Raw genomic sequence first — 26,086 nt, 5'->3', positions numbered from 1 at the left:
ATGTGAGTCTCACTCCGTGGGAGCAGATCGCGCAGAGACAAGGAGCGATCTGTGCGTGGAGACATCGCCGCTGAGGAGGGATGCTGAGGCAGGAGGAGGAGGGAGGGGCGGGGCTCCCCCCCCCTACCCCCACAGACCAAACCAACTAAACTATAACAGCAGCCGACGCACGTTCCTCTGACAAACACAAGCGGGTGTGCGCGCAGGCTGGTTAGAAGAGCAGAGGATGGGGAAGCAGTTCGTTCATCTTTTTTGTGTGTTTGTTTTTCCTTCCTTTTCGTCTCATCTCGTCACACCTGCACAGAGAAGCCTGTTTCTTTGAGCTGTTTTTGTGTGCGTGTGTCTGGACATCTCCGTGCGTCTCGGTCGTTTGGCACACTGTGCGTCCTTCACCCGCTGGAACCATGTCAGACTCCGAGGACATGACGGAGTTCGCCAGCATCGTAGAGCGGATCGAGAGGGGCGAGGTGAGTCTCATCCGGATGGTTTCTGACAGCAGGGGTCCGTGCCGGCCTCCAGGGATTCTATTCTATTCTATTCTATTCTATTCTATTCTATTCTATTCTATTCTATTCAATAACATCAACTTACAGGTTGGTTGATGTGTTCAGGCACATTAAAGAAAATCACATTTCCATTCTGTTTTTTCACATCATGTGAAAATAATCATTACATCATATGGAAGACATTTGTAGACAATTTTTAAATTTCACCCTTTTCTTTAAGAAAATCGGTGTTCCATTGGTTTGAATTTTTTTTTTTTTTGCCTTTATTGTGTTAGTGCTGCAGGATTGGCAGACTTTATTCAGTGGCCTATTGGAGCCACTTGGAAGCAGCAGTGGTGTGGTGACAGCAGGCTCTGACTTTCTCTGGTGTGCATGAGGCTCCGTCCGCCTGTCAGACTGGCAGAAAACGGTCTCCTATTTTTTTGCTTTAGAATAAAAATCACAATTGATTTGGTGCTTTCAGCTGCAGAAATCAGTCACATTTGATCAATTTCTCCCTGAGATGAGGTGCAAAATGTGAAAACCTGAAGCCCACATGGGTTGTCCAAAAAAACAATGAAGATGAAAAATAAATGGAATTTACTGGTTCTATCTGAGATAAAATAAAGACACCCAATTAATTTGAGTGTGATATGCACACTTAAACCCATTTATCTCTGATGTCATTTTGAAAATGAACAGTTTGAAGATAATTAAGAAATGAAGTTTATCTCACCAGAACAAGCTTGACTCATCAAATTGTTGCAGTAACACATGGCTAATCTGTCATTTCATCTGAAACATGACTCCAGAAAGTTGCCTGACATATTTTAATCCCAGCAACTCCTTTTGTGAAATGAAAGAGGAGACCAACCACATTGTGGCCATATGAGACTCTGCTGTGCTCTGATGACTGAATTTGTTACTTAACATATTTAAGTTTGTGCATCCTGGTGATGCATAAACCGCTCTGCTGTCATCCTGTAAACATTTAGAATTTTCTTTAAGCAACTTTACTGGATGTTGCAGCCCTTGTAGAGAAACTATGACATTTCCTAGAATGTTATGATTATTTTAGCAGAAGACATATAAGGAGAAGCTAAAAGCTCTCTTGATGAAACATGGGAAATGTGACTCATGTTATCTGCAGATCCAGGTCACTTAACTTACTTCTCTTTTGTCCCTCTGCTCAAATAAAATTGGCTTTTATAAAGAGAACCTATTATTCAATACAATACAAAGAATGTCATAACAAAAGAGACTGACAAGGTCAGAGGCAGATTACCAGTGTTCTCTGAGACAAAAAGCAGGTTCTTTCTCTGTCATTTCAACATCCATTTATAACTTTCTCTGCATTAACCTAAGACTTTAAGTTTCTTCTGGGATTTATCTCTTTCCCTCCACATCAGTTGTCATTTAAATATCTGAGGATCCCCTCTTTATTGACAGTCACAGTTCCCCTCTGAAGCATATAACAATCTTATTTCATATTCTTTTTGTTTGTGTGGAATGTTTTTCTAATCCAAAAGAATGAACCTTTCATTAAATAAAAAATGTCTCAGGAGAAACGTTTCTAAAACATCCTGTGGAAAAAGGGATGCAGATTTTTCATAGTTGTCACCTTAAAAATGATCCAACGGATCACTTTATACTTAATTTATACTTAATGCCACTCTGTGGTGGAGTCAACTAGTTGCCTAAACCTTTAAAACTCATGACTGACATGAACAAATTTGGCTTTATTTATGACTCTTAGCGTTTTATTCAATACAGAGGATCCAGAGTAAGGTCTTTAAATCTTGTGTGCAGAATTGAATGGATGGAAATGGGTCTTTTAAAAGCTGGAAGTGGCTGTAAACCGTGACACATCGCGAACTGTATTCACATGGGGATTTCTAAAATATTTAATTATTACCTCACTTTGATGAGACGAATATTCAAAAGTATTCAGTTAAAATGTTGTGAAATAATCACAAAGTTCCCCTGCGACAAACTGGCTAACTGTCCAAAATATCTCCTACCTTCGCCCACGCGTGGCCGGGATAAGCTCCAGCTGCCCTGCGACCCCAAAAGGGACAAAACAGGTTCAGAAAATGAATGAATAAATGAGTCAAAACGTTGAGATGTGTGTGTCTCAAACTGATCCAAAATAGTTTCTGAATTGATCTTTAATTATATTTTCAGAAAGTAAGAGAAATGAGAGAAACTTTGTGTGGAAAAAGGATTCAGAGTTGGAGAAGAATTCAAGTAAATATTGACATGGAGACAAACATAAGAGTGTGAAAATGTTGCCCAAACCCTTTGCATTGCATTCATGACACTTAATGCAACACAAATGTGAACCTCAGTGTAATCCAAAACCAAATTTAGTGAAGATTTATGCAATACTTATAAAATGTGGTCAAAGAGAGCTATTTCACTATGTGATATTCTTAATTTTTCTATTTCTCCAACTTTTCAGTTATCAAAGCCTACTAAGAGATGACTTTGGAAGTAAGGAATTGTGTTGTTTCTGCACAGTTTAAACCCTTCTTGATCTGGGATGGCTGAAACTTTGACTTTAAGGGATTTAACAAAGGCTTTATCTGGTTTTCAACTATTGTTTAGATGACTAACCTATGATGCTGTGTGCACATAAGCAGTCAGGGTTTGTTAGGGCTTGTACTGAAAATCACATCAATGAAATATGATGACATTTTCTGATGATATGCTATATCATTATATCTTCATGAACTTAATAGTCGTGGACTAGGTTTGATTAAGCAGGACATTTTCTTCAGATTGAAACCTTTTGGTTTAGTTTCTTTTCTCACCTGACAAGTGGGAACAAACCAGCATCGGTTTTTGTAAATAATCATTAGGAAACATTCAAATCTCACAACTTTTCTGCGTTATTACCACCTCCTCACATCACTCTGTTTACCCACAAGGTATTTAGCAAACAAACTCTTTTGTTTGTTCACACTACCGTACCCGAGTTCACTAGAAAGTGAACAGAAACCATTGCCAGGTATCAGACCAGGTTTTGCCTGTTTGATCAAATGTATGTCTACTTTCACACCTGTTAAATAAACAGAGCAGACTATCGGGACTCACACCTCTAAGTAAATGATGCAATGTGAGCTAAGGCTATGTCCCCTGACAGGTTTAGATGAATTTATTAAGTGAAAAAATCCTTTATTTGAAAAGAAATGGAAAAAAAGGCAATCGCTTTTAACAACCTTATTGGGGAACTTTTGTCTTCTGAGGGCTTTGTCTTGAAAATGACCATGTGGTGGGACTGTCTCTTTAAATTTCATTTTCTTTTACTGCTCAAACATGTTGGTACTGAAACTTAATAAAAGGTTTTAATTTACAAACTAAAACACATTTTGACAGAGTGTTTTATTTAAAAGCGTTCCCAGTGGTCTTTTAATTATGATTATGCTGGTTTTTTTTTTGGGCAAAATCAAAACAATTGTCCTTTTCAGGGACATAGTTTCTGCAGAGCGGGATTAGATCAATAGAGATTTACCTCTGAGTTGTGGGCGGGACCACTGCATCAAGTAAGCCTGCCACTATTTCCCATCATCTGTCAGTCTCTCCCACCCCTCACAACCCCAACCTAACATTACCAGTGAAACAAAAATGGTGAACGTTATAGGAGCTATCCAGCCAACAGTTTTGAGCCAGATGCCAGCTTGGACGTGGAAAACAAAGATGTATATGGATGTATATGGAAGTGGATGCATCAAAATGGAGCGGAGGAGGGAGCTTGGTCTTAAATCACATCTGCAAGCTTTTCCCATGGCATTTTTGTTGTTGAATAAAGAAATACAGTACTCAGAAATTTTGAACTTAATTTTCTCTCTCTCTCTCTCTCTCTCTCTCTCTCTATATGGTCCATCATGAGAAAAAAAGCCACCAAAACTTGTTAAAAACATTTTTAAAAAGGTTTTTTCATCAGAGAGGGTCTTTAACTGGTTAAATGTCTACTTCACTAATGTATGGGGAAACATTTTCCCCTGAGGGCTGAGCCCCCCTTAACTTTAAAATTAGGTGGGAATGTCACTTTGAATATATATATACATATATTACTGCTGAAACATCTTGGTATTGAAAATTTAATATAAGTTATTAGTTCAAAACTTTTGACAGAGTGGATATTTCCTCGTTTGGTTAAATAAAAGCTGAATCTCTTTGGAGGGAAATAAAAAGTTTACGTGAAGTCCATGAAGGCATCAGCAGCAGCTCTGTGAGGACCCCCCTCCCCCTCCCCCCGCCTTCCTCCTCCCTCTTAGTGGTTTGCTGATTCACCCCCCCCCCCCCCCTTTATTTAAACTCCCTCGTTCCCGGCCGCGGGCATCTTCCGCTCGCGTTGTTACAGAAGTTCCCTAACACCGCGCGCGCGCCGTAGCTGTAGTCGCTCGCGGGCTGCTTCCTTCTCCCTCATCATGACTGCAGAGATGCGGCGGAGCAGCGTGGCTGCGGTAAGTCCCAGACAAGTGGATTCACGGGCTCTCTGGAGATAACAGCCGCCCGGACCCCGACAGTGACAGTCATTTCTGAGCAGCTCTCGCTCAGGCCTTGCTAAAACTCCAGACTTCGTTACTTTGTTCTAGAGGAATTTGTCCTCCGTTTTTGGTTTGAAGTTCCTCTAAATTTTATTTTTGGAGTTGATTACTTTTGATCACGTGGGTCGCTGGCGTTCAGGGTTTGTGGAAGCTGCAGGAGGCGGTTTTAGCACAAGCTGAAACTGAATGAGCAATCAGTCCTCAGGACAAACAAAGTTGGTCATTTTCAGCCCTGGAAATGGTGGTTAGATGTTAATTTTGTTCCTGTTTTTTTCTATATTTAGACGAAGTTAATCCTCTGTTATGTAATGGAGACAGAAACATTAGGGCAGGCTGTTCAATGGTCATTGGGGCAGTTTTTGTGATTTTTTTTTTTTTTTAAAAGTTGAAATCATTGAGTTCCTGGTTCCTCTGTTCATTGATTTCTTTTTCCAATACTTCACATGTTATACATGTTATACTTTTTTTAAAATACACCTTTAAAAAAATGTCCATGAAAAGACTTGGTGTGTTTGTAATAGAGAACACGTCTGGCTCCATCCTCAGGTTCCCATCAAGAACATTGAGAGGGAGCTGATCTGCCCCATCTGTAAGGAGCTCTTCACCCACCCGCTGATCCTGCCCTGCCAGCACAGCGTCTGCCACAAATGTGTGCGGGAGCTGCTCATGCTGAACCACGACGACTCCTTCGATGCCGGTTCCGAGTGCTCCCTGCCCGGCAGCCCCAGGTCCAGGGTGCCGTCTCCCTCCATGGAGAGGCTGGACAGGCTTGTGAGATCAGGTGGGTCTCGGGGTAAGGAATCTAAACCTCTTCTGTGTTGGATGGGGTTGAATTGGACCTGTGCGGGTGGGAATTCAGAGCCGTTTGAGATGTTTCGGATCAGCTGGGTCAAGAAGTGATAGAAGGAAAGATTTAGACCACAGGAAGAGATCTATCAAACGTGTGCTCATCCTTGTCTTCCTTTTAATGGATTCATGACTTTGCATTGGTTTTCAATTTCCTGTTTGTCGGTTTTTAGCTCGACACTGATCGTATTTGCAGCTTTGATGGGTTTGAGTAGCAGGAAGTTGCTTCTTAGTATTTGAAAAACAAAAAAGGCTTATGCAAAAAAAGGATCTGGTTCTCTTGCAGGCAAAAAGATTCCATGAATCAATAGGCTCATATCTATCTAAAGAACTGGTTTCACACTTTAAAGTCCCACTCGATTCATCTTTAGATGTATTTCAAGAGTTCCCATAGTTACGATTATGCTTTTTTTTTTCAGCCAAAATGTCGTTTTCTAGGACAGTAGTTTATTAGAAAGTTTGCCTTGGAGTTGGTGGCGTTAAGCCCCGACCCATTTTCCATCATCCACTTGTTTACACTCTCTCCCACTAGATTACTGCCCTTCACCTAACATTACCGGTGCTGCAAAAATGGCGAGCAATATTGGCGCTATCCAATCGTACAGTTTTGAGCCAGATGCCAGCTCAGAGTGGAAAACCAAGACTTGCACAGATCTATTTCTCTACAAGTGGATGCATCAGAATAGAGCGGAGCAGGAAGCTTGCGGCCTGCCAATTGTAGCTTTTGTTAGTTTTTGTCTACTGGTGATTAACGATTTGACCATAGAAATGCCTAAAAAAACAACAATTTTTAGCTTTACGTTTTGTACATGTTGTCCGTCATAAAAAAAAGCAGCATAAACAAGTTAAAAAAACATTTTTTTTTTTATCGGAGTGGGTCTTTAAAGAACAAAGGAGGTGGAAAGTCTGCCACTTTTGGTGACCTTCATGTGAAGGTAAATGTAGATAGAGCTCCTCCTTTTTGTTCTTAAGTTTGTTCAAGACAAGTATAAATGAAATATTTCTTTCTCTCCCCGACCACAATCCTTTGTTGCTCCTTCTAATCATGTTTGCTTTACAGACGCCATCAAACGGGAAAGGAACTTGCCAAACCGTAGCTTTGCCACCTTAAGACAAGAACAGCAGGGTGAAAAAAAATAAAATAAAATAAACACAAGATCACTGAAGTTTTCAGACAGCCTCGGGGCATTTCCTGCAATCACAGTATCCTGTGTAATCATTAAAAAAACCAGCTTCAGGAGCAGAATGGAAACTGCTTTCCACCTCATAGGCTGATTTAACAATTGTGTGATCTTTGCACACACACTCAAATAAATCCAGGTGATGAACTGAGGCTGTCAGGGTGTTTGCTGGGAGCTCAAAGCGTGTTGCAGCAGAAGCAGCAGCAGAAGCAGCCAGGCTTTTCAAAACGGCCTCAGAGCAGCTCTTGAAGGTGCCTCGTTCGCTCTCTCCAGCGCCATTATCGACCAAACAATGGGCCTGCTTTATTAGTTTGCTTTAACTCTTAGCATTAAAAATGAGGCTTACCTTGGAGGATAGAAGGAATATTTGGAGACTGAAAGTGTGCAGGATATGTTTGAGACTAGTTCTATGTTGAAGGAAATTAGTTTATTTTCTTTTATTGTTGTTGTGTTCACAATAAATGCCTTACCTGAACATAACGACATGGCATACTTTTTTAATGTTTAAAGGCTTAAAAAAATAATCGTTTTACGTTTGGGTTCTCTGAAAATTAAGTCTTTAAGGGGGTATTTGTTTAAGCGAAATGCCACGTCAATCAGCAGAAACTTTAATCCCGAACCAAAAGGCCAGAGCCAGAAAAATCCGTGAAGTACTCCTTAAGACGAAAAGCTTTTTGTGCGAGTTGTTCCGACCTGGGTCAAAACCACCCCGTCTGCGCTCCGAAGCAGAATCTCTCATTCAGACTGCTCCTCTGGAGCCTGAATGAGTTGATTCTTCGAGGGATGCCGGAGTTTGGCCAATCCTACTTCTTAGCTTGCTTGTGGGCTCAATCATCACATCTTAACTGCATTCAGAGTCAAATAATGTGCAGGGAATTGACCCAATATGGGTCGCTCTTTGTGCTTCTAAATAATAATGGTGAGTTAAGAAAACGGTGAGGGATATTCCTAACATCAGCCCTCTGACGGCCCCAGTGCTCAGCTCTCTCTGGTAGCCATAGTGACGCAATCTGCCTGCAGGGAATGAGTGAGGGATTAAATGAAGACGGAGAAAGAAAGGACTTAAAGCTAAATTTATCAGCGTGCAACGTGAACAAGATTTGCAGAGCGCGGAAAGGTGATCACTGAATCTTTGTCATTGTGTTACAGCTTTATTGTGTTGACACAACACACGGCATTGTTCACTGTGACTGACATGACTGTTGGTGGGTGGGTGCTCTTAAAAGCACAGAAATGCACTTTTCTAGACAATTTTGACACGTTGGGGGGAAACAGTTTTGACAAAAGCTCAGTGAGTTCAACATGCTGCTGTACAGTAAATCCAAAGCTTCAGCTTGGCTTAAAGATGAGCTCCAGAAATCGTTCAAAAAGTCACAAACTAATTATTCAATTGTAATTATTTTTAGAATTCAGTTGCAGAAATGTTAATTATTGTGAAAATGAGCTTTTTGGCACTTAATTTTTTTTTTTTTTAATTCGGAAAGCAAAACTGGACGTGTCAAACAGGAGGTCGTCCTCAGGATGGGACTTTTAAATGTTTCAACATGAAGAGTTAAGCTAACAGACTTTTAGTGTCACAGTTGTGTGATCATTGCAGTCTGACACAGCTGTGACAATACAAGTTGTACTTTTGTTTGTTTTAAAAAATAAAGTGGACATTCTTTATGGTTGTCATGGCAGATCTCTAGTAAAATGCAGTTTCAGGGCACATTTGGGATTTTTGCCTGAGATTATAATCAATACATCTTGAGTTTAGTCTGAATACATACAATACACATACATGGCCTATTGTATACTTGTACTTAATCATAAGTAGTTTAAGTGTGCTACTTTTTGCTAAGAGTGAACATGTATTTTGAGTTTGCAGCTTAACATGTAATGAATTTACCAATGAGCACAGATGCTTGAATGGGGGTTGAGCACATTAAGGTGGCATGTTTCAGTTGTTTTAAGGTGGACTGCAGCTTGTGCAGAAATCTAGTGCTTTTCTTCAGTCTTGACCACTGAGTAAAACAAATTAGATTTAGTAAATCCCTTCCTGAAAAACAGAATTTATTTTATTTTTTGACCAGAAATAAACTTTTTTTTTTTTTTTTCTTTAAGTCAAACATGTCTACTTCATGAATTAGGTTTTGTGTCCACAGTAATCGGGCTGAGCACATACTTTCATTAAATTTCATGTAATTATCCAAGTTTTTGGTGTTTTTGTTTCATGGGTGTCATGCTTTGGATCCACATCTCACATCACATTATGCATTGCTTTCCTTTGCCGTGTTTGTCTCATCTCACCTCTCTGTTCATTGCTTGCAGCCACAGTGCGAAGGTCGTTTGGAAGTCGAGGTAGACGCGGGCTCCGTGTTTTGAGTAGCTGTAGTAGTGAGTACAGTGTTACTATAGAATCCCCCTCAAACCCTAGTTTGGCTCTACTTTTCATCTTTTAAAGCCTATTTAGCAACAAAAAAACTCTCACAGATACACTTTTACACAATTACTACTATAACTTGAAGTTGTTGAAAACAAAAGGCGTTTAATTGGATATGATTTAAGTTTTTTTTTTGTTTCTAACTAAAGAAAAGATAAATCATGTCTAGTAAATAGTTTTTTTTTTTTTTTTTTAACAGACTACTTTAAATAAATCAACCTGGATCAATGAGACTACACAGACATATTACTGCTAACGTTTAGATTCAGAAAAAACTCCTAAAATATGTTTTTCTTCAGATTATAAGACTTTAAAGGTTAGTATGAGTAAAAAGCAAATCTAAATTGCTTGTGAAGTTTCCAGGGTCTAGATAGATGGGGAAAGGAATGTGCTAGCTGCCTGAACCACACATGATGGCAAGTAAAGCAGATTTATTCACGGAGCGAGACATTTGCAGGTCTCTACTGAGCGGAAAAAAACTCCAATACGTTTGCCTCAACTGTGAATTCTTCTTTTGTTTTGAATGTTTACATGTAAATTATTCTAGGATGTGTTTTGTGTTTACATGACTATAAGCTCTTCAGTTTTGTTTCAACCACTTTGCTTTACATTTTATTTATTTGACTTTGGTTTTTAATGTTACCTTTATTTCTTTATAAATCAATACATCAATCAAATTGGCTCAAAGAAATCCATCCTTTTTATTTCACTTCTTTTTTGGCTGGATAATTTAAATAATGGTTATATAGTTGAAATTTCATTTAGGATCAAGATAGTATTGCATGATCTACTATCAGAACAGGCTTCACACCCGCATTATATGTGCAGCAGAAAAAAATAAAAATGACATTGGAAGAATAACTGTCCCATTTTCCACCATTTATCCCATTGGTTTTTAAACGATCAGTCTTCAGTTCTCATCCCTTCCAGCATGTCCTCGCTCAAACTTGGTTCCTTTGCCGTTCCCACAGCTTTTCCTCTCCTGCGCCTCGTTGTTTTTGAAGTGCAGTCTGAAGTGGCCTCCTTGTTTTGCTTACCTGAGGAGTGTTTGATTTAATTCCAGGTCCTTGGAAACGAAGTGGCAACACAGGCGCTCAAACTGAGATAAATCCAGCACTCCTCGCTTCTTCCCCTGTCCCTCACAAACATGAAGCAATACTTTTTCTTTTTGCATTGACCTTTTTTTTAAAACTTTTTATTTTTTTATTAAGCTGGTTTTTAGTGTTGTGACTGTGTGGTGACGGACCCTGCTTGTGTCTGTTGTGACATTGTGTATCACGGTTTCTTCTAGTGTTGCTCTCTGTCTCTTGTTCAGATGCAGGGGCATCGGGAACAAGGTCATTACCAAGAGAATCTCTTAAAACTTAAGTTTTAAGAGAATTTCAACTTCTTGTTTGATTATTGGCACACTGAACTGGACATTTAGCTAATTTCATTTGCTAGAATTTTAGTTTATCTATCCAACTTCACTTTTTTTTTATTTTCACAATATTTTCCTTTCAGTTCAATGAAAATTACAATCTTTCTTTCTTTCATTCGATTTAAAAAAAAAAAAAAGTTGTCCAGATCATTGTTTCCACTTGATATAATCAGAAGTTCAGTGGTAAATGTTGTTTCCTCTACGCTCCAAGATTATCTTCCGTGGCTCTCCTTTATCTTGTCCCTCCTGACCCGGTGCTCTTGTCTGGTTTTTCCTCTTGGGCTTTTTTCTTTCAATGACAGCTGCTTTATGTATTATGTATTGGTGTTTTGTGCCATTCACCTTTGCTAGTACATGGTGGCTGTCATTGTTGGGGGTAAAAAAAAGTGCAAAAGGAAACGTGCTGAGGCCCTCTTTGGAATGAAAAAGGAATTCCTATTTAAAGCTTTAGAGTTCTTGCACCATAACTAGTATAAAAAGCTATTTTGTTTTTATTTTTAATGTATGCTGTCTATTTTAACTCTGAAAACAGTTTCTTCTCCAAATAGAGCCTCAGACAAGACTGCAGACTGGGTGGCCAACGGCTAAAAAAACCTGCAAAGATGATGACGAGCTCTTCCACTCCCCTCCAGGTTCCATCTCTTCTCCGGGCTGGCGAAGAGGTTCCGTCACTCCCCGGGTCACCACCATCCCGTGCCCGGGCTGCCAGCATGACATCGACCTCGGCGAACGCGGCATCAGCATGCTGTTCCGCAACTTCACCCTGGAGAACATCGTCGAACGCTACCGACAAGCTGCCCGCGCGGCCGTCGCAATCATGTGCAACATCTGCAAACCTCCCAACCAGCAGGAGGCGACGAAGAGCTGCATGGACTGCAAGGCTAGCTACTGTAACGAGTGCTTCAAGCTGCACCACCCCTGGGGCACTCCAAAAGCCCAGCATGAGTATGTGGGCCCCACCACGAATTTTAGACCCAAGGTAAGGAGGCATCGCAGTCGTCAAAATTGTTCAGTGTTGACATGTTCTAGTGGAATTTTGCTGATGATGGACATAAAGAAGTTTAAAATAGTATTTTAGTATTTATTTAAATTGATGTGAATCCGGAGCAGACGAAAAAATGTTTGAAAAGATCGTGATTGTTCCTTAAAAGATACGCAGGGCGGGGCAGAAGCTTCCTGCTCCGCTCCATTCTGATGCATCCACTTGTAGACAAATATTAAAGTACGTCGTCGTTTTCCTCGTCTGGCATCTGAATCAAAACTGTCCGGCCGGATTGTCTCTGTAATGTTCACCATCTTCATTACACCGCTAATGTTAGGTTGAGGTTGTGAGGGGCTGTAAGCTAGCTGGAGAGAGTGTGAACGGATAGCGCTGTCATGCGAGGTTGCTCTGCACCAATGTTCCCGCCCACAACTCAGAGTTAAAGTTCTAATCAACTACTGCCGTACGCAGAAACTGTCCTCAAATGAGACAAGTTATTTTAACTTCTTTTTTTTTTTTTTTTTTTACTTTTTCGGCTAAAGGCGACATAATCATAATTAAGTCCAGTGGGAAGGATTTGACAATGAATCAAAAGGTGATCAGAGTTGGACTTTAAACGTTTACAGGAACAAAAATGTTTGGTTTTTTTTCCGTTCCAACATTGATAAGTAATTTCATTAAACTGAAAGACAAAAATAAGGAATGTTGCAATATTGAAGTGTAGTTCAAAGTCCTTGTTTATCAGACAACACAATGTAACCTGTGAAGGGGATCTTGGCATTAAAGTGCTGACCTTTTAGACTGAACAGGAAACGTTTCACAGAAGTGTCTGCTGCTTTTTAAATCCACGTCCTCTTTCAGGTTTTACCTCAGCCTGTTTTCAGATCATGTTCGTACACTGCTAAACCCTGGCGTTTAATGTCAAAGCACTTCATCTGCTTAACGTTCTGCTGTCCCTGTTGGTGGAAGATGATTGTGGGTTTTTTTTTTCTCTCCAAAATCTTGTAGGTGCTCATGTGCCCAGAGCACGAGATGGAGAAGGTGAACATGTACTGTGAAGTCTGTAAACGGCCAGTGTGTCACCTATGCAAGCTGGGAGGATCCCACGCCAACCACAAAGTCACTTCAATGAGCAGTGCCTACAAGATCCTCAAGGTAATGCAGCCCGACGCTGTTCAAAGCACAGCGGAAAACTTCCCAATAAATGTTATCCAAACCGTCTGAGTGAATTAAAGAGTGGGTTTATGATAGCAGAATTTATCTGAGCCAGCAAACAATGCTACATCATCAGTGACTTGATGATGTTCCCGACTTCAAAGAAAACCAAGTATCGACTCTTTATGTTCACCTTTGCACAGTTTTAGATGCCCCAGAGTTTAAGTGGTGCGATTTCTACTAGAATAGCTTTCAGATAACCTTGTCAGACGGGACTTGGCAGCATTTTTGAAAAGCTGGATTTGACATAAATTACTAGATGTTCAGAGGGGTGACCAAGACCCCGAATAGGACCTTTTGTTGTGATGTCATGCTCTGACGGATCCCTGGATCTCCTTTCTGCTGCTGTAATATTAATGGACATTAAGACTTGTTTGCTCCAGACTTGTCTGTCCTTGGAAACTGAAACCCAGGTTGGCAAAAGGACCAGCGCTTTAAAACAATAACTTCTTTTGAAATTAGAGTAAACACGCCAAAGTTTTGGATTGTTTTTCACAAATATATTTATTTTTATAGTTATTTTATTATATATGTATTTTTTTAACAGAATGGTTTTGGTTTTTCAGCCAAAACAAGGTAATTTGGAGTTTTAGAATTAACGTAAAGCTTAAAGATTTGATACTTGTTTGTTTAGATGGGCACAATGTTTCATACCTTATGAAGCCTTTTGCTCCATCATAATGTGTGCCATTTCAAATTAAAAGGTGTATCACATGTCCTGGAAACCTTTTGTCAGTTAAAGACGGGCTCAGGTTTCATTTCCTTTACGCGCTTAAGAGTTGAATGTGTTGAGATTTATTACATGGATACTCAAGAGCAAAATGATAATAAAAAAAACCATGGCTAATTGTAATATTTTCATGTCTGCAGTGTTCATTTTTGCCGTGTCACTGTTGTGGGGGTCTGAGTGTAGGTTGTGTGAAAGTTTGCTTATCTGTTTATGGTTTCTGTCTGCAGGAGAAACTGGCCAAGAGTATCCATTACCTCATCAGCAAAGAGGATCAGGTCAGGACTCAGATTACTGAGCTGGAGCTACTCATCAGTCAGACGGAGGTGAGGAAGCTGACTCACGTTGCAGCAACTCAAACGATCTTCTTACTTTTCAAAATTTGGTTTATAAAGCATAAATGGGACTGGGTACGCCTGACAAAACTTCAAACGATGCTACAGTATAACAGTCTGCTATTCTGGTGTGTTGATGAAGCAACAATCTGCTGTAAGATGGGAGACTGTGAGGAAGAGGAGCTTCCTCTTCCTTATGAAACTTCATTGCCGTCATTGAAGTCTTGCGGGCAAATTCTAGGCCAAAGAAACCTGTTGTGAGGTAATAAACCCAAAAATAACAACAACAAATCATAAACAAGAACAGTTGGGACATGAGGATCAGGAGAGGTGCATCATGGGATATTCCCTAGAGACCTTGGCCTAGTGAGTCAGAATTGAAGTGGGGTTTCTTTGAACGGTTTAGCTAAAAGCTTTTTTTTTCTTTTCTTTTTCCATAAATGAGCATCTTTTTCTTTTTTTTTCTAAATAAACATTTTTTTCTTTTTAAGCTGTCAAACCACCTTCTCCTCAGTGTAAATTAAGGTATTGATGTCCATTCTGGTTACATCTCATTCTCTAGTCCCTCTGGGGAGAAAAAAAATCCAGTAACCCAGAAAATGTCTGGTTAAAGGAAACGGCTGTGTGAAAGTAGAACAGTCTTTTGTTGGAATACTGTATACAGAAAGGTGAGTTGTCCTAAAACCAGTTTGAGTCATTTGGTTCCCTTCTCACATGGATGTGTTTCAGCTTCAAAGCTGGGTCTACTGTAGATTTTGCTGTTGGACCTGGATGAGGGCGTGTTCGGTGTGCTGTTCATTGTTAATTACAGCGGTTGTAGAGGACCGGGTGGGGTTCAGATCAAAGCTTTGGGGCATTTTCTAAAGTCATACCTTTCACGCTTCCCCTACCTGCACCATCTAATCTGAAAGAATTACAACAAAACTACACTGATTAGTAATAACATTATGACATCATATGGTGGCATGAAAAATAATAATGTAAAGATTTGAGTGCAAACTGTTTAGAATTAGACACCGTCAGATAATCTCCCTACTTCGACTACATTTCTTAACAGGTTTTGATAGTTGGTGGTTTTAATGGTATTATCTTGCCTCCACTTTACCACTGATGAACTATTAAGAAAGATCTTAATGTAAAACACTCAAGATTACAGTTGAAACTATTTGTATTTTAAAATGCAAGAGATGTGTAACGCATTCTAGGACGGTGATATTGAAAGTAAAAGACTGTTGCTGAGTCACGGGTAATCTGTAATTATTAAAGCTTGAAAAAAGCCTAAAAAAAAAAAAACTCGTGACAACTAACTGAAACTTGAGACATGAGTGTCAAAACGAAACCAGGAAAACTAAAAGCTGCAGTTGTAATAGAAGAAGAATCCACGGCGCTCCTGTAGGGGTGTGGTGAAGTCCATTCTCAATGGCTTAAAGGCCTTTTTGCGGCATCTGCGCGATCTTGATGGAGGGTTTAAGGGTTGTTGCTAGATTTTATTCATGCATTTGGTGAGCCTTTGTATGATGGATAACTGGTCAAGTAGGATTGTGCAGTTGCAGTTGGGTCTGAGACTCTCCAGGTGTAGAGTTGCTCTGAAAACACCTGGAGCTCAAAACTGGTGGTACAACAGGTGACTTTCATGTTTTGGAAACAGATGTTAATTTTTCTTCTTCTCTCTTGAAAGGAAAATGGTCAGCTGGCTGAGCGCCAGGCCAACGAGCACTTTGAGCGTCTGTTTGAGACTCTTCAAGAAAGAAGATCCGAGATGCTGCGATCCATTGAGCAGTCTCGTAACCGGCGAATGGAACAGCTGAAGTCCCAGGTACAAGACATCCCACTTTCACTCATCATTGACTCTATCCTTTAGAACCTCCTCCATCCATCTGTCTAACAGATCAATCCTAGCATCATGTTTGCCAGACACGGATGCGATTAACTCCTACAGCAATCGTAAACTGAAATGGCTATACTGTTTCTCAGGTGGAGGAGTACCAGGGTATGCTGGAGAACAGTGGGTTGGTCGGTTACGCGCAGGAGGTGTTGAAGGAGACCGATCAGTCCTGCTTTGTACAAACTGCAAAGCAGCTGCATGTCAGGTACATGGCTATATTTACCAAAAGGAGCCTCTTAGAAACAAGTGCTGTAATCCTTTTTGTGTCCAAAAGTGTAGACGAATGAATATTTTAAAGTTTAGATAGAAGTTGCTCATTTTACACTGAATGTAGCAGCAAAGCTTCCTGAGCAGCATATAAAGATTGTTTGTTTGCTATAATTTTACCAAACTTGTCTTGTGTGTGCACCTAACTTATTATTTTTTTTCTCCGCACATGGTTTTTACGCATTAAATTACTGCAATTGGATTTGGTCTGTTAACCCCGGCCAATCCACTAATGTGTTTTGTCGGCTGGAGTGTGTCTGCAGCCGCGGGCGCCACGTGCGCTGAGGTCGCTGACGAATAGACCTGTGCTGCAGCGCTCTAGGGGCGCTCTGGGGTATTCTCAGCTACTGACTGAGCTGTATAAGCTGCTTTTGATAATCTGGGAAAGTTTTCACTTAAGCAATGGTGCCTGTGGTTTTCCCTCGTCAAAGATTTGTTGTTTTTAACGTCTGCACTCACTTTGACCAAAGTAAAACTCCTCTAGGAAGACTAATATTTAAAAAAAAAAGTTTGGCTTGCTCAATGCTTAAAGACCGATGGAAAATCATGTTCTTTGAGTTTTTGACATGCACGTGTGGAATTCTTTTATGAAAGAGCACAAATGTAATGAAGAAAGCATTTCATTTCTGCATTTCTGAGTATTTCTACTTCACAATGGCCTAGTGTCCATGCACAAGCTCCCTGATCTGCCCCACCCAGTTTGCACGAGCTCAGGTGCGGGAGAAAGAAGATGGCACATTGCAGCACTGCCCGCATGTGTTTTAAGCGCATCCAAGGCTGAAATTTGTTTTTTAGCCGCACACATTTAAAATGAAAACTAAAAAAACGTTGGATGTGTTTTCTGCTTTTGATCCATCCCCCTGGTGGAGCGGTGAGCTGCAGAAACTACCGCGCTCAAGAGCCCTTTGATGGAAAAAGGCTTCGGATAGACATGAAATGTAATTTTAAGACATTTAGGTCGTGGGAATTTGGTCAAAAATGTCATAATCGTAACGAAAACACCACTGGGAACGTGTTTTTTTTTTTTTTTTTGCTCATATTTATTTTTATTTTTGTTCCCCCCTTCTTTCATGGGGGACTTTAACAGCTCACAGCATTCTCAGTCCTTCTTTGTTGTCTTTGATTGTAGGATCCAGAAAGCCACAGACTCCCTGAGGACGTTCCATCCTGCAGCTGACACCTGCTTTGACGAGTTTGTACTGGACACATCCAGAGAAGAAACGCTCCTCAAGGAGATGTGCTTTGGTGGAGGTACAGAAATGCACAGAGAATTTGAGTTTCTTTTAGGTTAATTTAGCTATGTTTACACTGGGCATGTAACGCACGTTTGAGAACGCGCCCAACGCCGGTTCTTGAACGTGCATTTAGCCCATGGTGTTCACACTATTGTTTACTAGCACATGACAGCCACCCACAGTGGTCCAGATCTGGCTCCAGACTTTTTCTTTCACATCTTTATTCTGATAAATTAAAGATTTTTTGTCATACAATTCTGATCGGGCACAAACTGCAATTACTCATTTCTTCTCCACGATCAAATCAGTCCCTGATTGGTCGAAGTTCAAGCTGGTTGAACTTTCAATGCGCATTCAGTGGCTGCGTTTTGAACATAGAGCCTGAAAACAGTTGTAGAAAGTTGAGTAGCTACATGTAAACAAGTGTTTTGAGTGTGGAAGCCAGAGAGGCACACTTGTATGCATTTACATAGACTTTTCATTGATTGTGGTGGGTTGAACCTGTGTTTCCATGGGTGGTGTAAATGTAGCTTTACTCCTTCCCAGCACCAGGTGGTGGGGCAGATTGTAAATATTCTGTCTAGTGTTATACTGCTCAACATGGAGAATTTCCCCCCCTCATTTACAAACTAAAACTATTAAAGTAATGCATGAAATGTAAATAGGATTTGAAAATGAACCAATGCTCCTAAACCAGCTCTTAATTTCACACAATCTTTTCAATCCGCTTCATTAAACAAGCTCCAGCTTAAGGATTTATGGTTGGAAATGTATAGCAATTCATTGCCTTTTAAGTAAAATTAAGAAATCTTCTTTTTTTGCTTTCAAAGTTTTTATCTGCTTCCACAGAGGCACAGCAATTGTATTTGATGCTCAGACCTGTTATTTGTTGTTGTGTTTTAATGCACAATGGGCCACTAATGCTGGTGCATGGCTGTATTTGGAGCTGATCCTGGTTATTATCTTTATAGGAGTTAAGTTGTTCCTCTAAGAAGAGTTCTTGGTTGCAAATTCGCACCCTAGTCCAAAACCCAGATGTTCTGAGATTTAAAAAATAAACTTAATGAAAGGAATTTCTTTTAAACCAAAGTTTCAGTTGCACAACAGGCTTTAGTCCAGTCACGTTAGCAAAGACTGTAGTTTTCCATGTTTTTTCCTACAGTCTACTGTACTTTTCTAACTAGACATTGCTCCAGAGTTTAAGTCGCCAAAAATGAACAATAAAGAAGAAAAATCATACGAATTGCACGGAAGTAAAAGTCACACCTCTGGCCAAACTGTATTAAAAAAAACTTGACTTATACTCAGAAAAATAGTCGTTTGAAGTCAGTGATGAAGAACTTATTTCAATCTGCATCCATTTTGTGGACAGATGAATGGAAATGAAAAATCTTGTGAAAAAAAAAAATTACTTTTTAAAACTGTAGTCTTTTGCAAAGTTCTCTCCTCTCCTTCAGAAAGTGCCGGCTGAAGGAGATGTCTCAGTCTTATTGATGTCTTTAATCTATGTGCTCTGCTGGAGCTGCTGACGCGGGCGGTGCTCTGCTGTCAGAGATGCAGGGATTGCTGCAATAATTCAGGCTAGAAGAATATTGCAGCAGTAAACAAAGAACTACAATGTGTGTGGACAAGAGACTGCATGTGTCTGAACCCAGAGGAGTTTATGGTTTTATTTTGGGGTTCTTGATATGTGTATGTCGGCTTCTGGTAAAAGCTGAAGTGGTTATCTCTTTCACAGTTTTGGATTTTTTTTTTCCCTACAGCTGACAAACTTTAACTTTAAATCTAATTCCATCTTCAATGTTCAGATTAATTGACTAATGATAAAACTGATAATTGGATAAAAATCCTAAAATTCTGGATGTGTTAAAAAATGAAAAACCTGTGGTTGAGGACAGAGGTATGTTTACAAAGAACGCTATCTTGATGTAAAGTTGACCCGACTGTTTATGAGGAGAAAAGCTGACTGAAGAAAAATGTTAATGAGCTAATCGAAAGAGTCTGATTCTGTGCAAATATGTGATAAACCGACCTTCCTTGAGGAAATTATTGTTAGCTGAGCAAAAGAGAAAATGAGCTTTTGCTACACTTACTCAGCACATTTCTTTCATTTACTTAAAGTGATTTTTAGGTGGGCGGGGCTTCTTACAGTTTCATTTCCAGGCAGTCGGTCTGTGAAAACCTCTTAAGCTCCATTATGCAAAGTGGTTTCATCCCTCCTCCTGAGTGGAGAGTCCTGGATTCTGACCTTCCTAGCATTGCTTTCTAAGCTTTGGTGTGGTACTATTCATGATTAGGGTGCAAATACGATTTATTTTTAATCCACCGGCAAGATTCTAAGTGAAGTGTGGTGATTTTTAGAATGCAAACCTTTGAGTTTCTGGCTGCCGTTTCTCTGACCTCCAGTTCCAGACCCCCCTCTGATTGACTTGTCCCAAAGCAAAGTCTACAATGAGGCCTCGATCTGCTGGAGGCTGGCGGACGACCATCTTCCTACAGATCAGCATGTGCTTGAGTATCGCAGGTAGGCTTCAAAACCGCAAGAAAGAACTTTCAGAAAAGTTGAACCATGCGTTTGGTGCAGAGGGAGGTAGCTCATAAATTATACTCTGTGTCCAGACTTGTAGGCCCGAGCCAGTCCCCGTCTAAGGAGGACGGAGAAGACGGCGGGCTCTGGAGGGCGACGGACAGAGTATATGGAAGCAACACTATAGTGAATGACCTGGAGCCTGACTCCCTGTACTCCTTCAGAGTTCGAAGCTGCAGGAACTCCATGTTCAGTCCCTACAGCCCTGAAGTGGCCTTTCACACACCGCCTGCTCCTGGTAAGAGGAAAATTATACGGACAAGGGGAAGACGCAAAGTTCAGGATGTTGACGTCTTTCAGGCTTTTATTTTGAACTTTTTTTGGTGCATTTAATTGTTTTGAGCCTCTGTTTGAGATCGCAATGGGTTAAATCACTTCAAAGGGAAACTCTTTAAAGAATTTTTTCTTTTCCTTCTCCTAAATATGATATTTGCAAACTATTTAAAGTTTTAATTAAATGGTGGCGCTTAATAAAACCATGTAAATGCATATTTCTCTCATGATCAGCTTTTATTTTTTATTTTTGTCCCTTTTGCTATAAGATGGTAAAACTCCCTGACTGAGCATTAAAAGGGATAACTCCGAATTTTTAAGTTTTGATGGTGTTATTCTATTTTTTTAATTAATATATTTTAATCTTTAAAGGTTTTTATGCTTTTATTTTATTAATTTTTATCAGATGTGCAAGTGTTGTTAAATTAGCAGCTTGCAACAATTGAAATTCCTTCAGAATAAAGGATTATATTCAGGTTTTCTTTTTATATTAATTTAATTTATTTCGTATTAAAAATTTTTATAGGTTTTAATGATCTTTTTTTCTTTTTCTTCCTTCACTTAAACCCGGACTGTACATTTACTTAAACGTGTCACAATCAGTGTATGATTTCATTATTGTGTACCATTATATTGTATATGGTTGTCAGCTCAGCCTTTAAAAAGGTTTATTATTATGCTCTAGTTGGCTCAGACTTTCCCAGACGTATGCAAATGAACTCGTCTTCCCCAGTGCAGACTTGAGGTTTCATGGATGGTTGAGTTAACGGACATAATTATGTCAGCTAGTGTGTGTCCTGGATTATGGTAATAATGGCATTTGGCCTATTAACTATTTATAGCATGCGTTAAATTTCAACTGCTGTGCTGTGTATAAAGGGTGGTTGAGCATAAGAATAATGGATTTTTCAAAGACGGTCCTCTTGTATTGGAAGGCTTTTAGCGCCCTCCTCTGTTTGTCTTCTGTACTTGTCAGTAATGGCTTACTTTTGTTTTGTTTTTTTCTGATTTGTCTGTTTTTCTTTCTTGCTAGTATTTTTTTAATTTTTTTTTAATCTTATTGCTTTTTCTTTTCCTGCAGTTTTTGGGTTCCTGTTGAGTGATAAATGTGGCTTCAGCGCCGAAAGGCTGGTTCTTAACAAAAGACGAGACACAGTCGAGAGTGTGGCAGGCGCAGCCTTTCTCCTCGCAGCTGAACGCGTGCAGACGGGTAGCTACATCAGCCTAGACTACATCATTGGAGATACGGGAATTTCTCAAGGAAGGTATGTACAGAGGTGAAGTTGACCACATCTGGGTCACATGGTTTTATTCATTTGTTTTTCCTATTTGAGTCCAAAATGCTTCAGTTTTGGAGCACTTGACCGTATGGAGCCTATTGCTATGGATAAATTGATAAAATATTCATGTACCTATGTTATTTTGCAGGCACTATTGGGCGTTTAAGGTGGAGCCGCACTCCTACATGGTTAAGGTGGGAGTGGCTTCAGATACAAAGATCCTTGAATGGTTCCACAATCCAAGAGACACCAGCAGCCCAAGGTATGTCCAGCACAAACATGTTGTCCAGCATTGTTGGATTTAGACAATATTATTTGTTTTTTTTTATTATTTCCCAACAAAGCCTGGTGTGAAAACACTCATTACTTCTGTGTCTGATTGGTACTAAACCCTGTGATGTAAGGGAACCAGTATAAACTCCTAAAGAGCTTATTGGCAGACCGAGCCAGCATTTCTCTGGACCAACTCTTGGACAAGAGCACAATATTTACATAAATAAAAAAAAACTAAATCTGTACTAAAGCTGCATTTAGAAGCTAATTATGGGTTTTGTTTTTTAGCCCCCCCTGCTGCAATATTTAAAAAGTGCAACTTTAGGTCTGTATAGATCAGGGGTGGGCAAATTATTTTGACTCGTGGGCCACAATCCTGATCCTGCCCTTGATAGAAGGGCAGGATCAGGAGCAGATGCGTGAAGAGTTTAGGTAATCCACCTCGTACGAAAAAGAAATGACTTGGACTCTGGATAAAACATGCTTTAATTTTTATTGAAAATTAATATTTATATTTTGGAGTTTTTCTTTCAAACTGTGGTTTTCTTCTTTATAAAGGTTTGATGTTGCACAGGGAAAACTCCAAACTTGGAGAAATGCTGCGTTCATGGGTTGTTATGATTGGAAAAATGAGTGTCCGACTCAAAAAACACACATGAATGTCAGAAATGCAACAAATCTACCAACACCACATGAATGCAGGACAACGTTCTGCACCTAGACAAGTCTATGGGGAAGAACCAGAATTACAGGGAAAATAACTCCTTAATAAGGATTATCAATATAACTTATTCCCGTTTGGCGAGTCCGATTAGTTTAACCCGAGTTTAAACTAATTATCTTTTGCCCATCCCTGGTCTAGATTGTAACGATGTGAGCACAAGTTTTCCATTTTACTGTTTCACATTTCAAACATTGACCTTTCTGTTCTGATGACCATAAAATCGTTGTAGCTCTGAGTGGGTCGAGCTGGTGAGGTAATGCAGACCCCCCCCCCCCCCTCTTTTTCGGTATTCACCAGGTACGACCATGACAGTGGACATGACAGCGGCAGCGAGGACGCGTGTTACGAAGTCTCCCAACCCTTCATCCTCCTCACACTTGGCATGGGCAAACTCTTCATCCCCAAGGCCTCTTCCTCCACCGCCAACCCACCGGCCAGCGATCCCGGCAACCGCGTGCTCCCCATGCCCCAGCGCCTGGGCATATGCTTGGATTACGACTCCAGCCGAGTCTTCTTCTATGACGCAGACACCATGAGGTGCATTTACGAGAGGCAGGTGGATTGCTCGGGAACAATGTTTCCAGCTTTTGGCCTCATGGGCAGCGGAAAGGTTCAGCTGGAGGACTTCATCACGGCGAAGAGACTGACTTTCTGAGAGAGGAGGGCGATTGTTGGCACAACTGGACTGGACTTTCTTTCATTTTTAGCTTGCTTTGTGAAAATCTGATTTTTACAGACAGGGTAAAGGTTAAACCAAACCGATATTTTAAGGATGATACGTGGCAGTTGGCATCTAAACCTTTTTTTTTTCTTTTTTTTTAAATAATAAAATGGCCTCAAATCCACAGTACAGTAACACGTATTGATGTCAGAGCTCTTTATAGGCTGGTTTCCGTATAAAAGGCCTTCTTTACATACCAAAGCCACTTCTGGTTTATTGTTTTTGTACTTGTTTTAATGCTTGGCTGGTTTCAGCTTTTCAACATTAACTAGCTGTTCTTGAGGCAGTCACTTTAAATGTTCTTTTTAACATTAAACTACTTGGATTTACAGTTTTTTTTTTTTGTTTTTTTTTAAGGAATATAATTGTAGAATATTTTCTTTGCTTGGGTGTTTTCTCCTCGTCTATACGTAGCAGCACAGGTTTAGGACGGTTTTGATGGATCTGAAAAAGCTAGCACCTTTATGCCTTTTTTAGGAAGCAAATCAGTGAGTTTGCTTTAGAAAGCAGATGATGGTATTGTTGCACAAGTGTAAAGATTTACTGTAGGGATAGTTTGTTCACTGGTGTCAGGTGTTAATAATTGTGTTTTGACTTTTATGACTGACTGGTTGGTTTGTTTTGCACATTTTGTGAAATGTGACACTACTTTTAATGCTGGAATTATTGTAATAAATTCACAAGACTCACATTCACCTCCATTTTTAAAGCTGGATCACGACACCCTTTCACTTCCTGTTTGCTCGCCACGCCTTTTCCACCTCACAAATGTATGTAAAAAGCTAAAACATCTGACGGCTGCAACAACACTTGAAAGCCAAGGCGTTTTGGCTCTGGTGCTAGTGACCTGCTGCTTACTGAGTGGACTCACAGCCTTTGCCTTTTGCATCTCAAAAGGAGAAAAAAAACGCCAGTCAGGTTCAAAAAGTGCTTTTGCAAACTGTCAAAACACCAATGAGGTGCAAGCAGGTGTAGTGTTTTTGGCCTCAAGACTGTTATGTTGGTAGAAAATTAGCTTGGTTTGAATCCGTTTAGTCTGATGGGACACTGGACGTTATCACTGGGGAATTGCATACATGTACAGGAAAAATGTGCCTGCACATCAATTTGTTTGTACGTTTCTAAGTTTTGATTTCTGAAGGGTCAGGGCAATCGGTTTACGTTTTCTCAGGCTCCTGGCTCTGATTTTGGGCTACATGCTACCTACCTCTGTCGGTCAGGCCTGGAAAACCTTAAACTACTGTACCGGTTCTGACAAACAGGTTTGATTTAAAACATACCATCTCACTCCACTCTTTAAGTGTCATTAAACTGATATTTCAAGTTTTTCTTTTTATAGTTTATGTACATATTAATCCAGACTACTGAGTGAAATAAAGTGACGTTCTTGTTTTCTTGTGGATCATAACTGATGGAAATTGCTGTAGGACAATGTTACCCCATTTAGCTGCATTTTATTATTTTTATTAAGGTTATGTTATTAAAGTAACTTGATTTCCATTTGTATTGTTTGGCTTGATGTGTTTCTTTTATTAGACTATAAAACATTGTATTCAACACTAAAATCTATTCAACTGTAATGTTTATGACCAGTTCTGCAAATGTTTGTGTGCAGCTGTTACTGTAGTCCTCACAGATATGAATTCTCTCTGAAATCAATTTTTTTTTTTTTTTTTTTTTTTTTTTTTTTGGTCCAACATCTATGCATTTCACAGTCTACGGTCCAGTTTTGTTTGCACACAATCAATTGTTGAAAACAAGGAGCCCAGTTTGAATTTTTCTCCCGCTTTGGAGGCCGTAAGCTTTTATCTTGTAGCATTTGGCTGGATCTTATAACCTGCATATAAATCTGGATGTTAAATAATCAACAGGCTAACTCTAAATTTAAGCTAAACTAGCTCCTCAGTAATTGTAGCATGCTAGGCTCTGCAGGTGTGCAATGTGTGCAAGAAAGTGGCTGTAGGACCGCAGAAACAACGTATGCCTTTAAAGACAATTTGCACTGTTAACACCTAGAAGGCTATTTTATATTTTGCGCTTTTAAATCTCTCCTTGTTGGGAGAGAATCTTAACAATCATGAATGCTTGAAATGTTGGCCCGTGCTTTTGTCTCCATGTGGTTTTGCTGAGGTCTCTGGTCTTGACTTCATGTGATGTGCACAGAACTGCAAAGATGTGAAAATGTGTTGGGATGCTGAAAGAGGCCACTTTTTCTGCTTTGCTGTGTAGGGATTTTAGGAAATAAATTTTTGGAAACTTTCTGTGGAGTTTATTTTGTGCAGCAATGAATTCATACATTTGATACAAGAAACGGTTTAAACTTGAAACTTGCATAAAAAAACTGATTTAATCAAACTTCTATTACTTATTAACATTTCAAAGGAACAACCAGTTCCGTCTGTTTTTATGAACAAACATTGCATTTATGTCTAAGATTTTATTTAAATATTTCATTGGTTTTGCTCATTCTTCAGCCTCTGATATTGTCACAATTTATTTTTCTTCTTTGTTCACAAAGTTTCATGCATCATCTTTAACTTGTGCTCAAATATACAATAAACAATTAAAAACAACTAACGCCCCTCTCACCCTTCCGTGGGTGGTTTCTCCGCCAACCTCTGGTCCTCCACCAGAGGCCTGGGAGCTTGAGGGTCCTGCAGTATCTTAGCTGTTCC

General features: G+C 39.8%; 1 protein-coding gene across 4 annotated transcripts; it reads left to right on the top strand.

The window, feature by feature from the left end:
- Nucleotides 1-159: 159 nt before the first annotated feature.
- On the top strand, nucleotides 160-25,672 carry trim36 (tripartite motif containing 36). 4 transcript variants are annotated; one of them, XM_023958371.1, is made up of 14 exons: nucleotides 160-467; nucleotides 5,585-5,819; nucleotides 9,376-9,405; nucleotides 11,540-11,886; nucleotides 12,898-13,044; nucleotides 14,062-14,157; nucleotides 15,845-15,982; nucleotides 16,141-16,256; nucleotides 17,448-17,569; nucleotides 19,960-20,077; nucleotides 20,173-20,378; nucleotides 21,495-21,678; nucleotides 21,842-21,955; nucleotides 22,988-25,672. In XM_023958371.1, exons 1-14 carry the CDS (start codon nucleotides 405-407, stop codon nucleotides 23,343-23,345), a joined length of 2,274 nt encoding a protein of 757 aa, XP_023814139.1. In that variant the 5' UTR covers nucleotides 160-404; the 3' UTR covers nucleotides 23,346-25,672. The 4 variants fall into 4 exon arrangements, with proteins under 4 accessions (XP_023814139.1, XP_023814142.1, XP_023814140.1 ...); XM_023958373.1 differs by lacking the exon at nucleotides 160-467 and adding an exon at nucleotides 4,829-4,954; XM_023958374.1 differs by lacking the exon at nucleotides 9,376-9,405 and having other exon boundaries at nucleotides 161-467.
- The last annotated feature ends 414 nt before the right edge of the window (nucleotides 25,673-26,086 follow it).

Source organism: Oryzias latipes, chromosome 9 (assembly GCF_002234675.1).
Source record: "Oryzias latipes chromosome 9, ASM223467v1".
NCBI lineage: Eukaryota > Metazoa > Chordata > Actinopteri > Beloniformes > Adrianichthyidae > Oryzias > Oryzias latipes.
The sequence above is the reverse complement of the archived record's forward strand: the minus strand, read 5'-3'. Positions and strand labels throughout refer to the sequence as shown.

Coding starts and splice junctions, on each gene's coding strand:
- trim36 (XM_023958371.1), top strand. CDS start 405: ATGTCAGACTCCGAGGACATGACGGAGTTCGCCAGCATCGTAGAGCGG. Junction 468..5,584: donor AGCGGATCGAGAGGGGCGAG/GTGAGTCTCATC, acceptor CTCCATCCTCAG/GTTCCCATCAAGAACATTGA. Junction 13,045..14,061: donor GTGCCTACAAGATCCTCAAG/GTAATGCAGCCC, acceptor TTCTGTCTGCAG/GAGAAACTGGCCAAGAGTAT.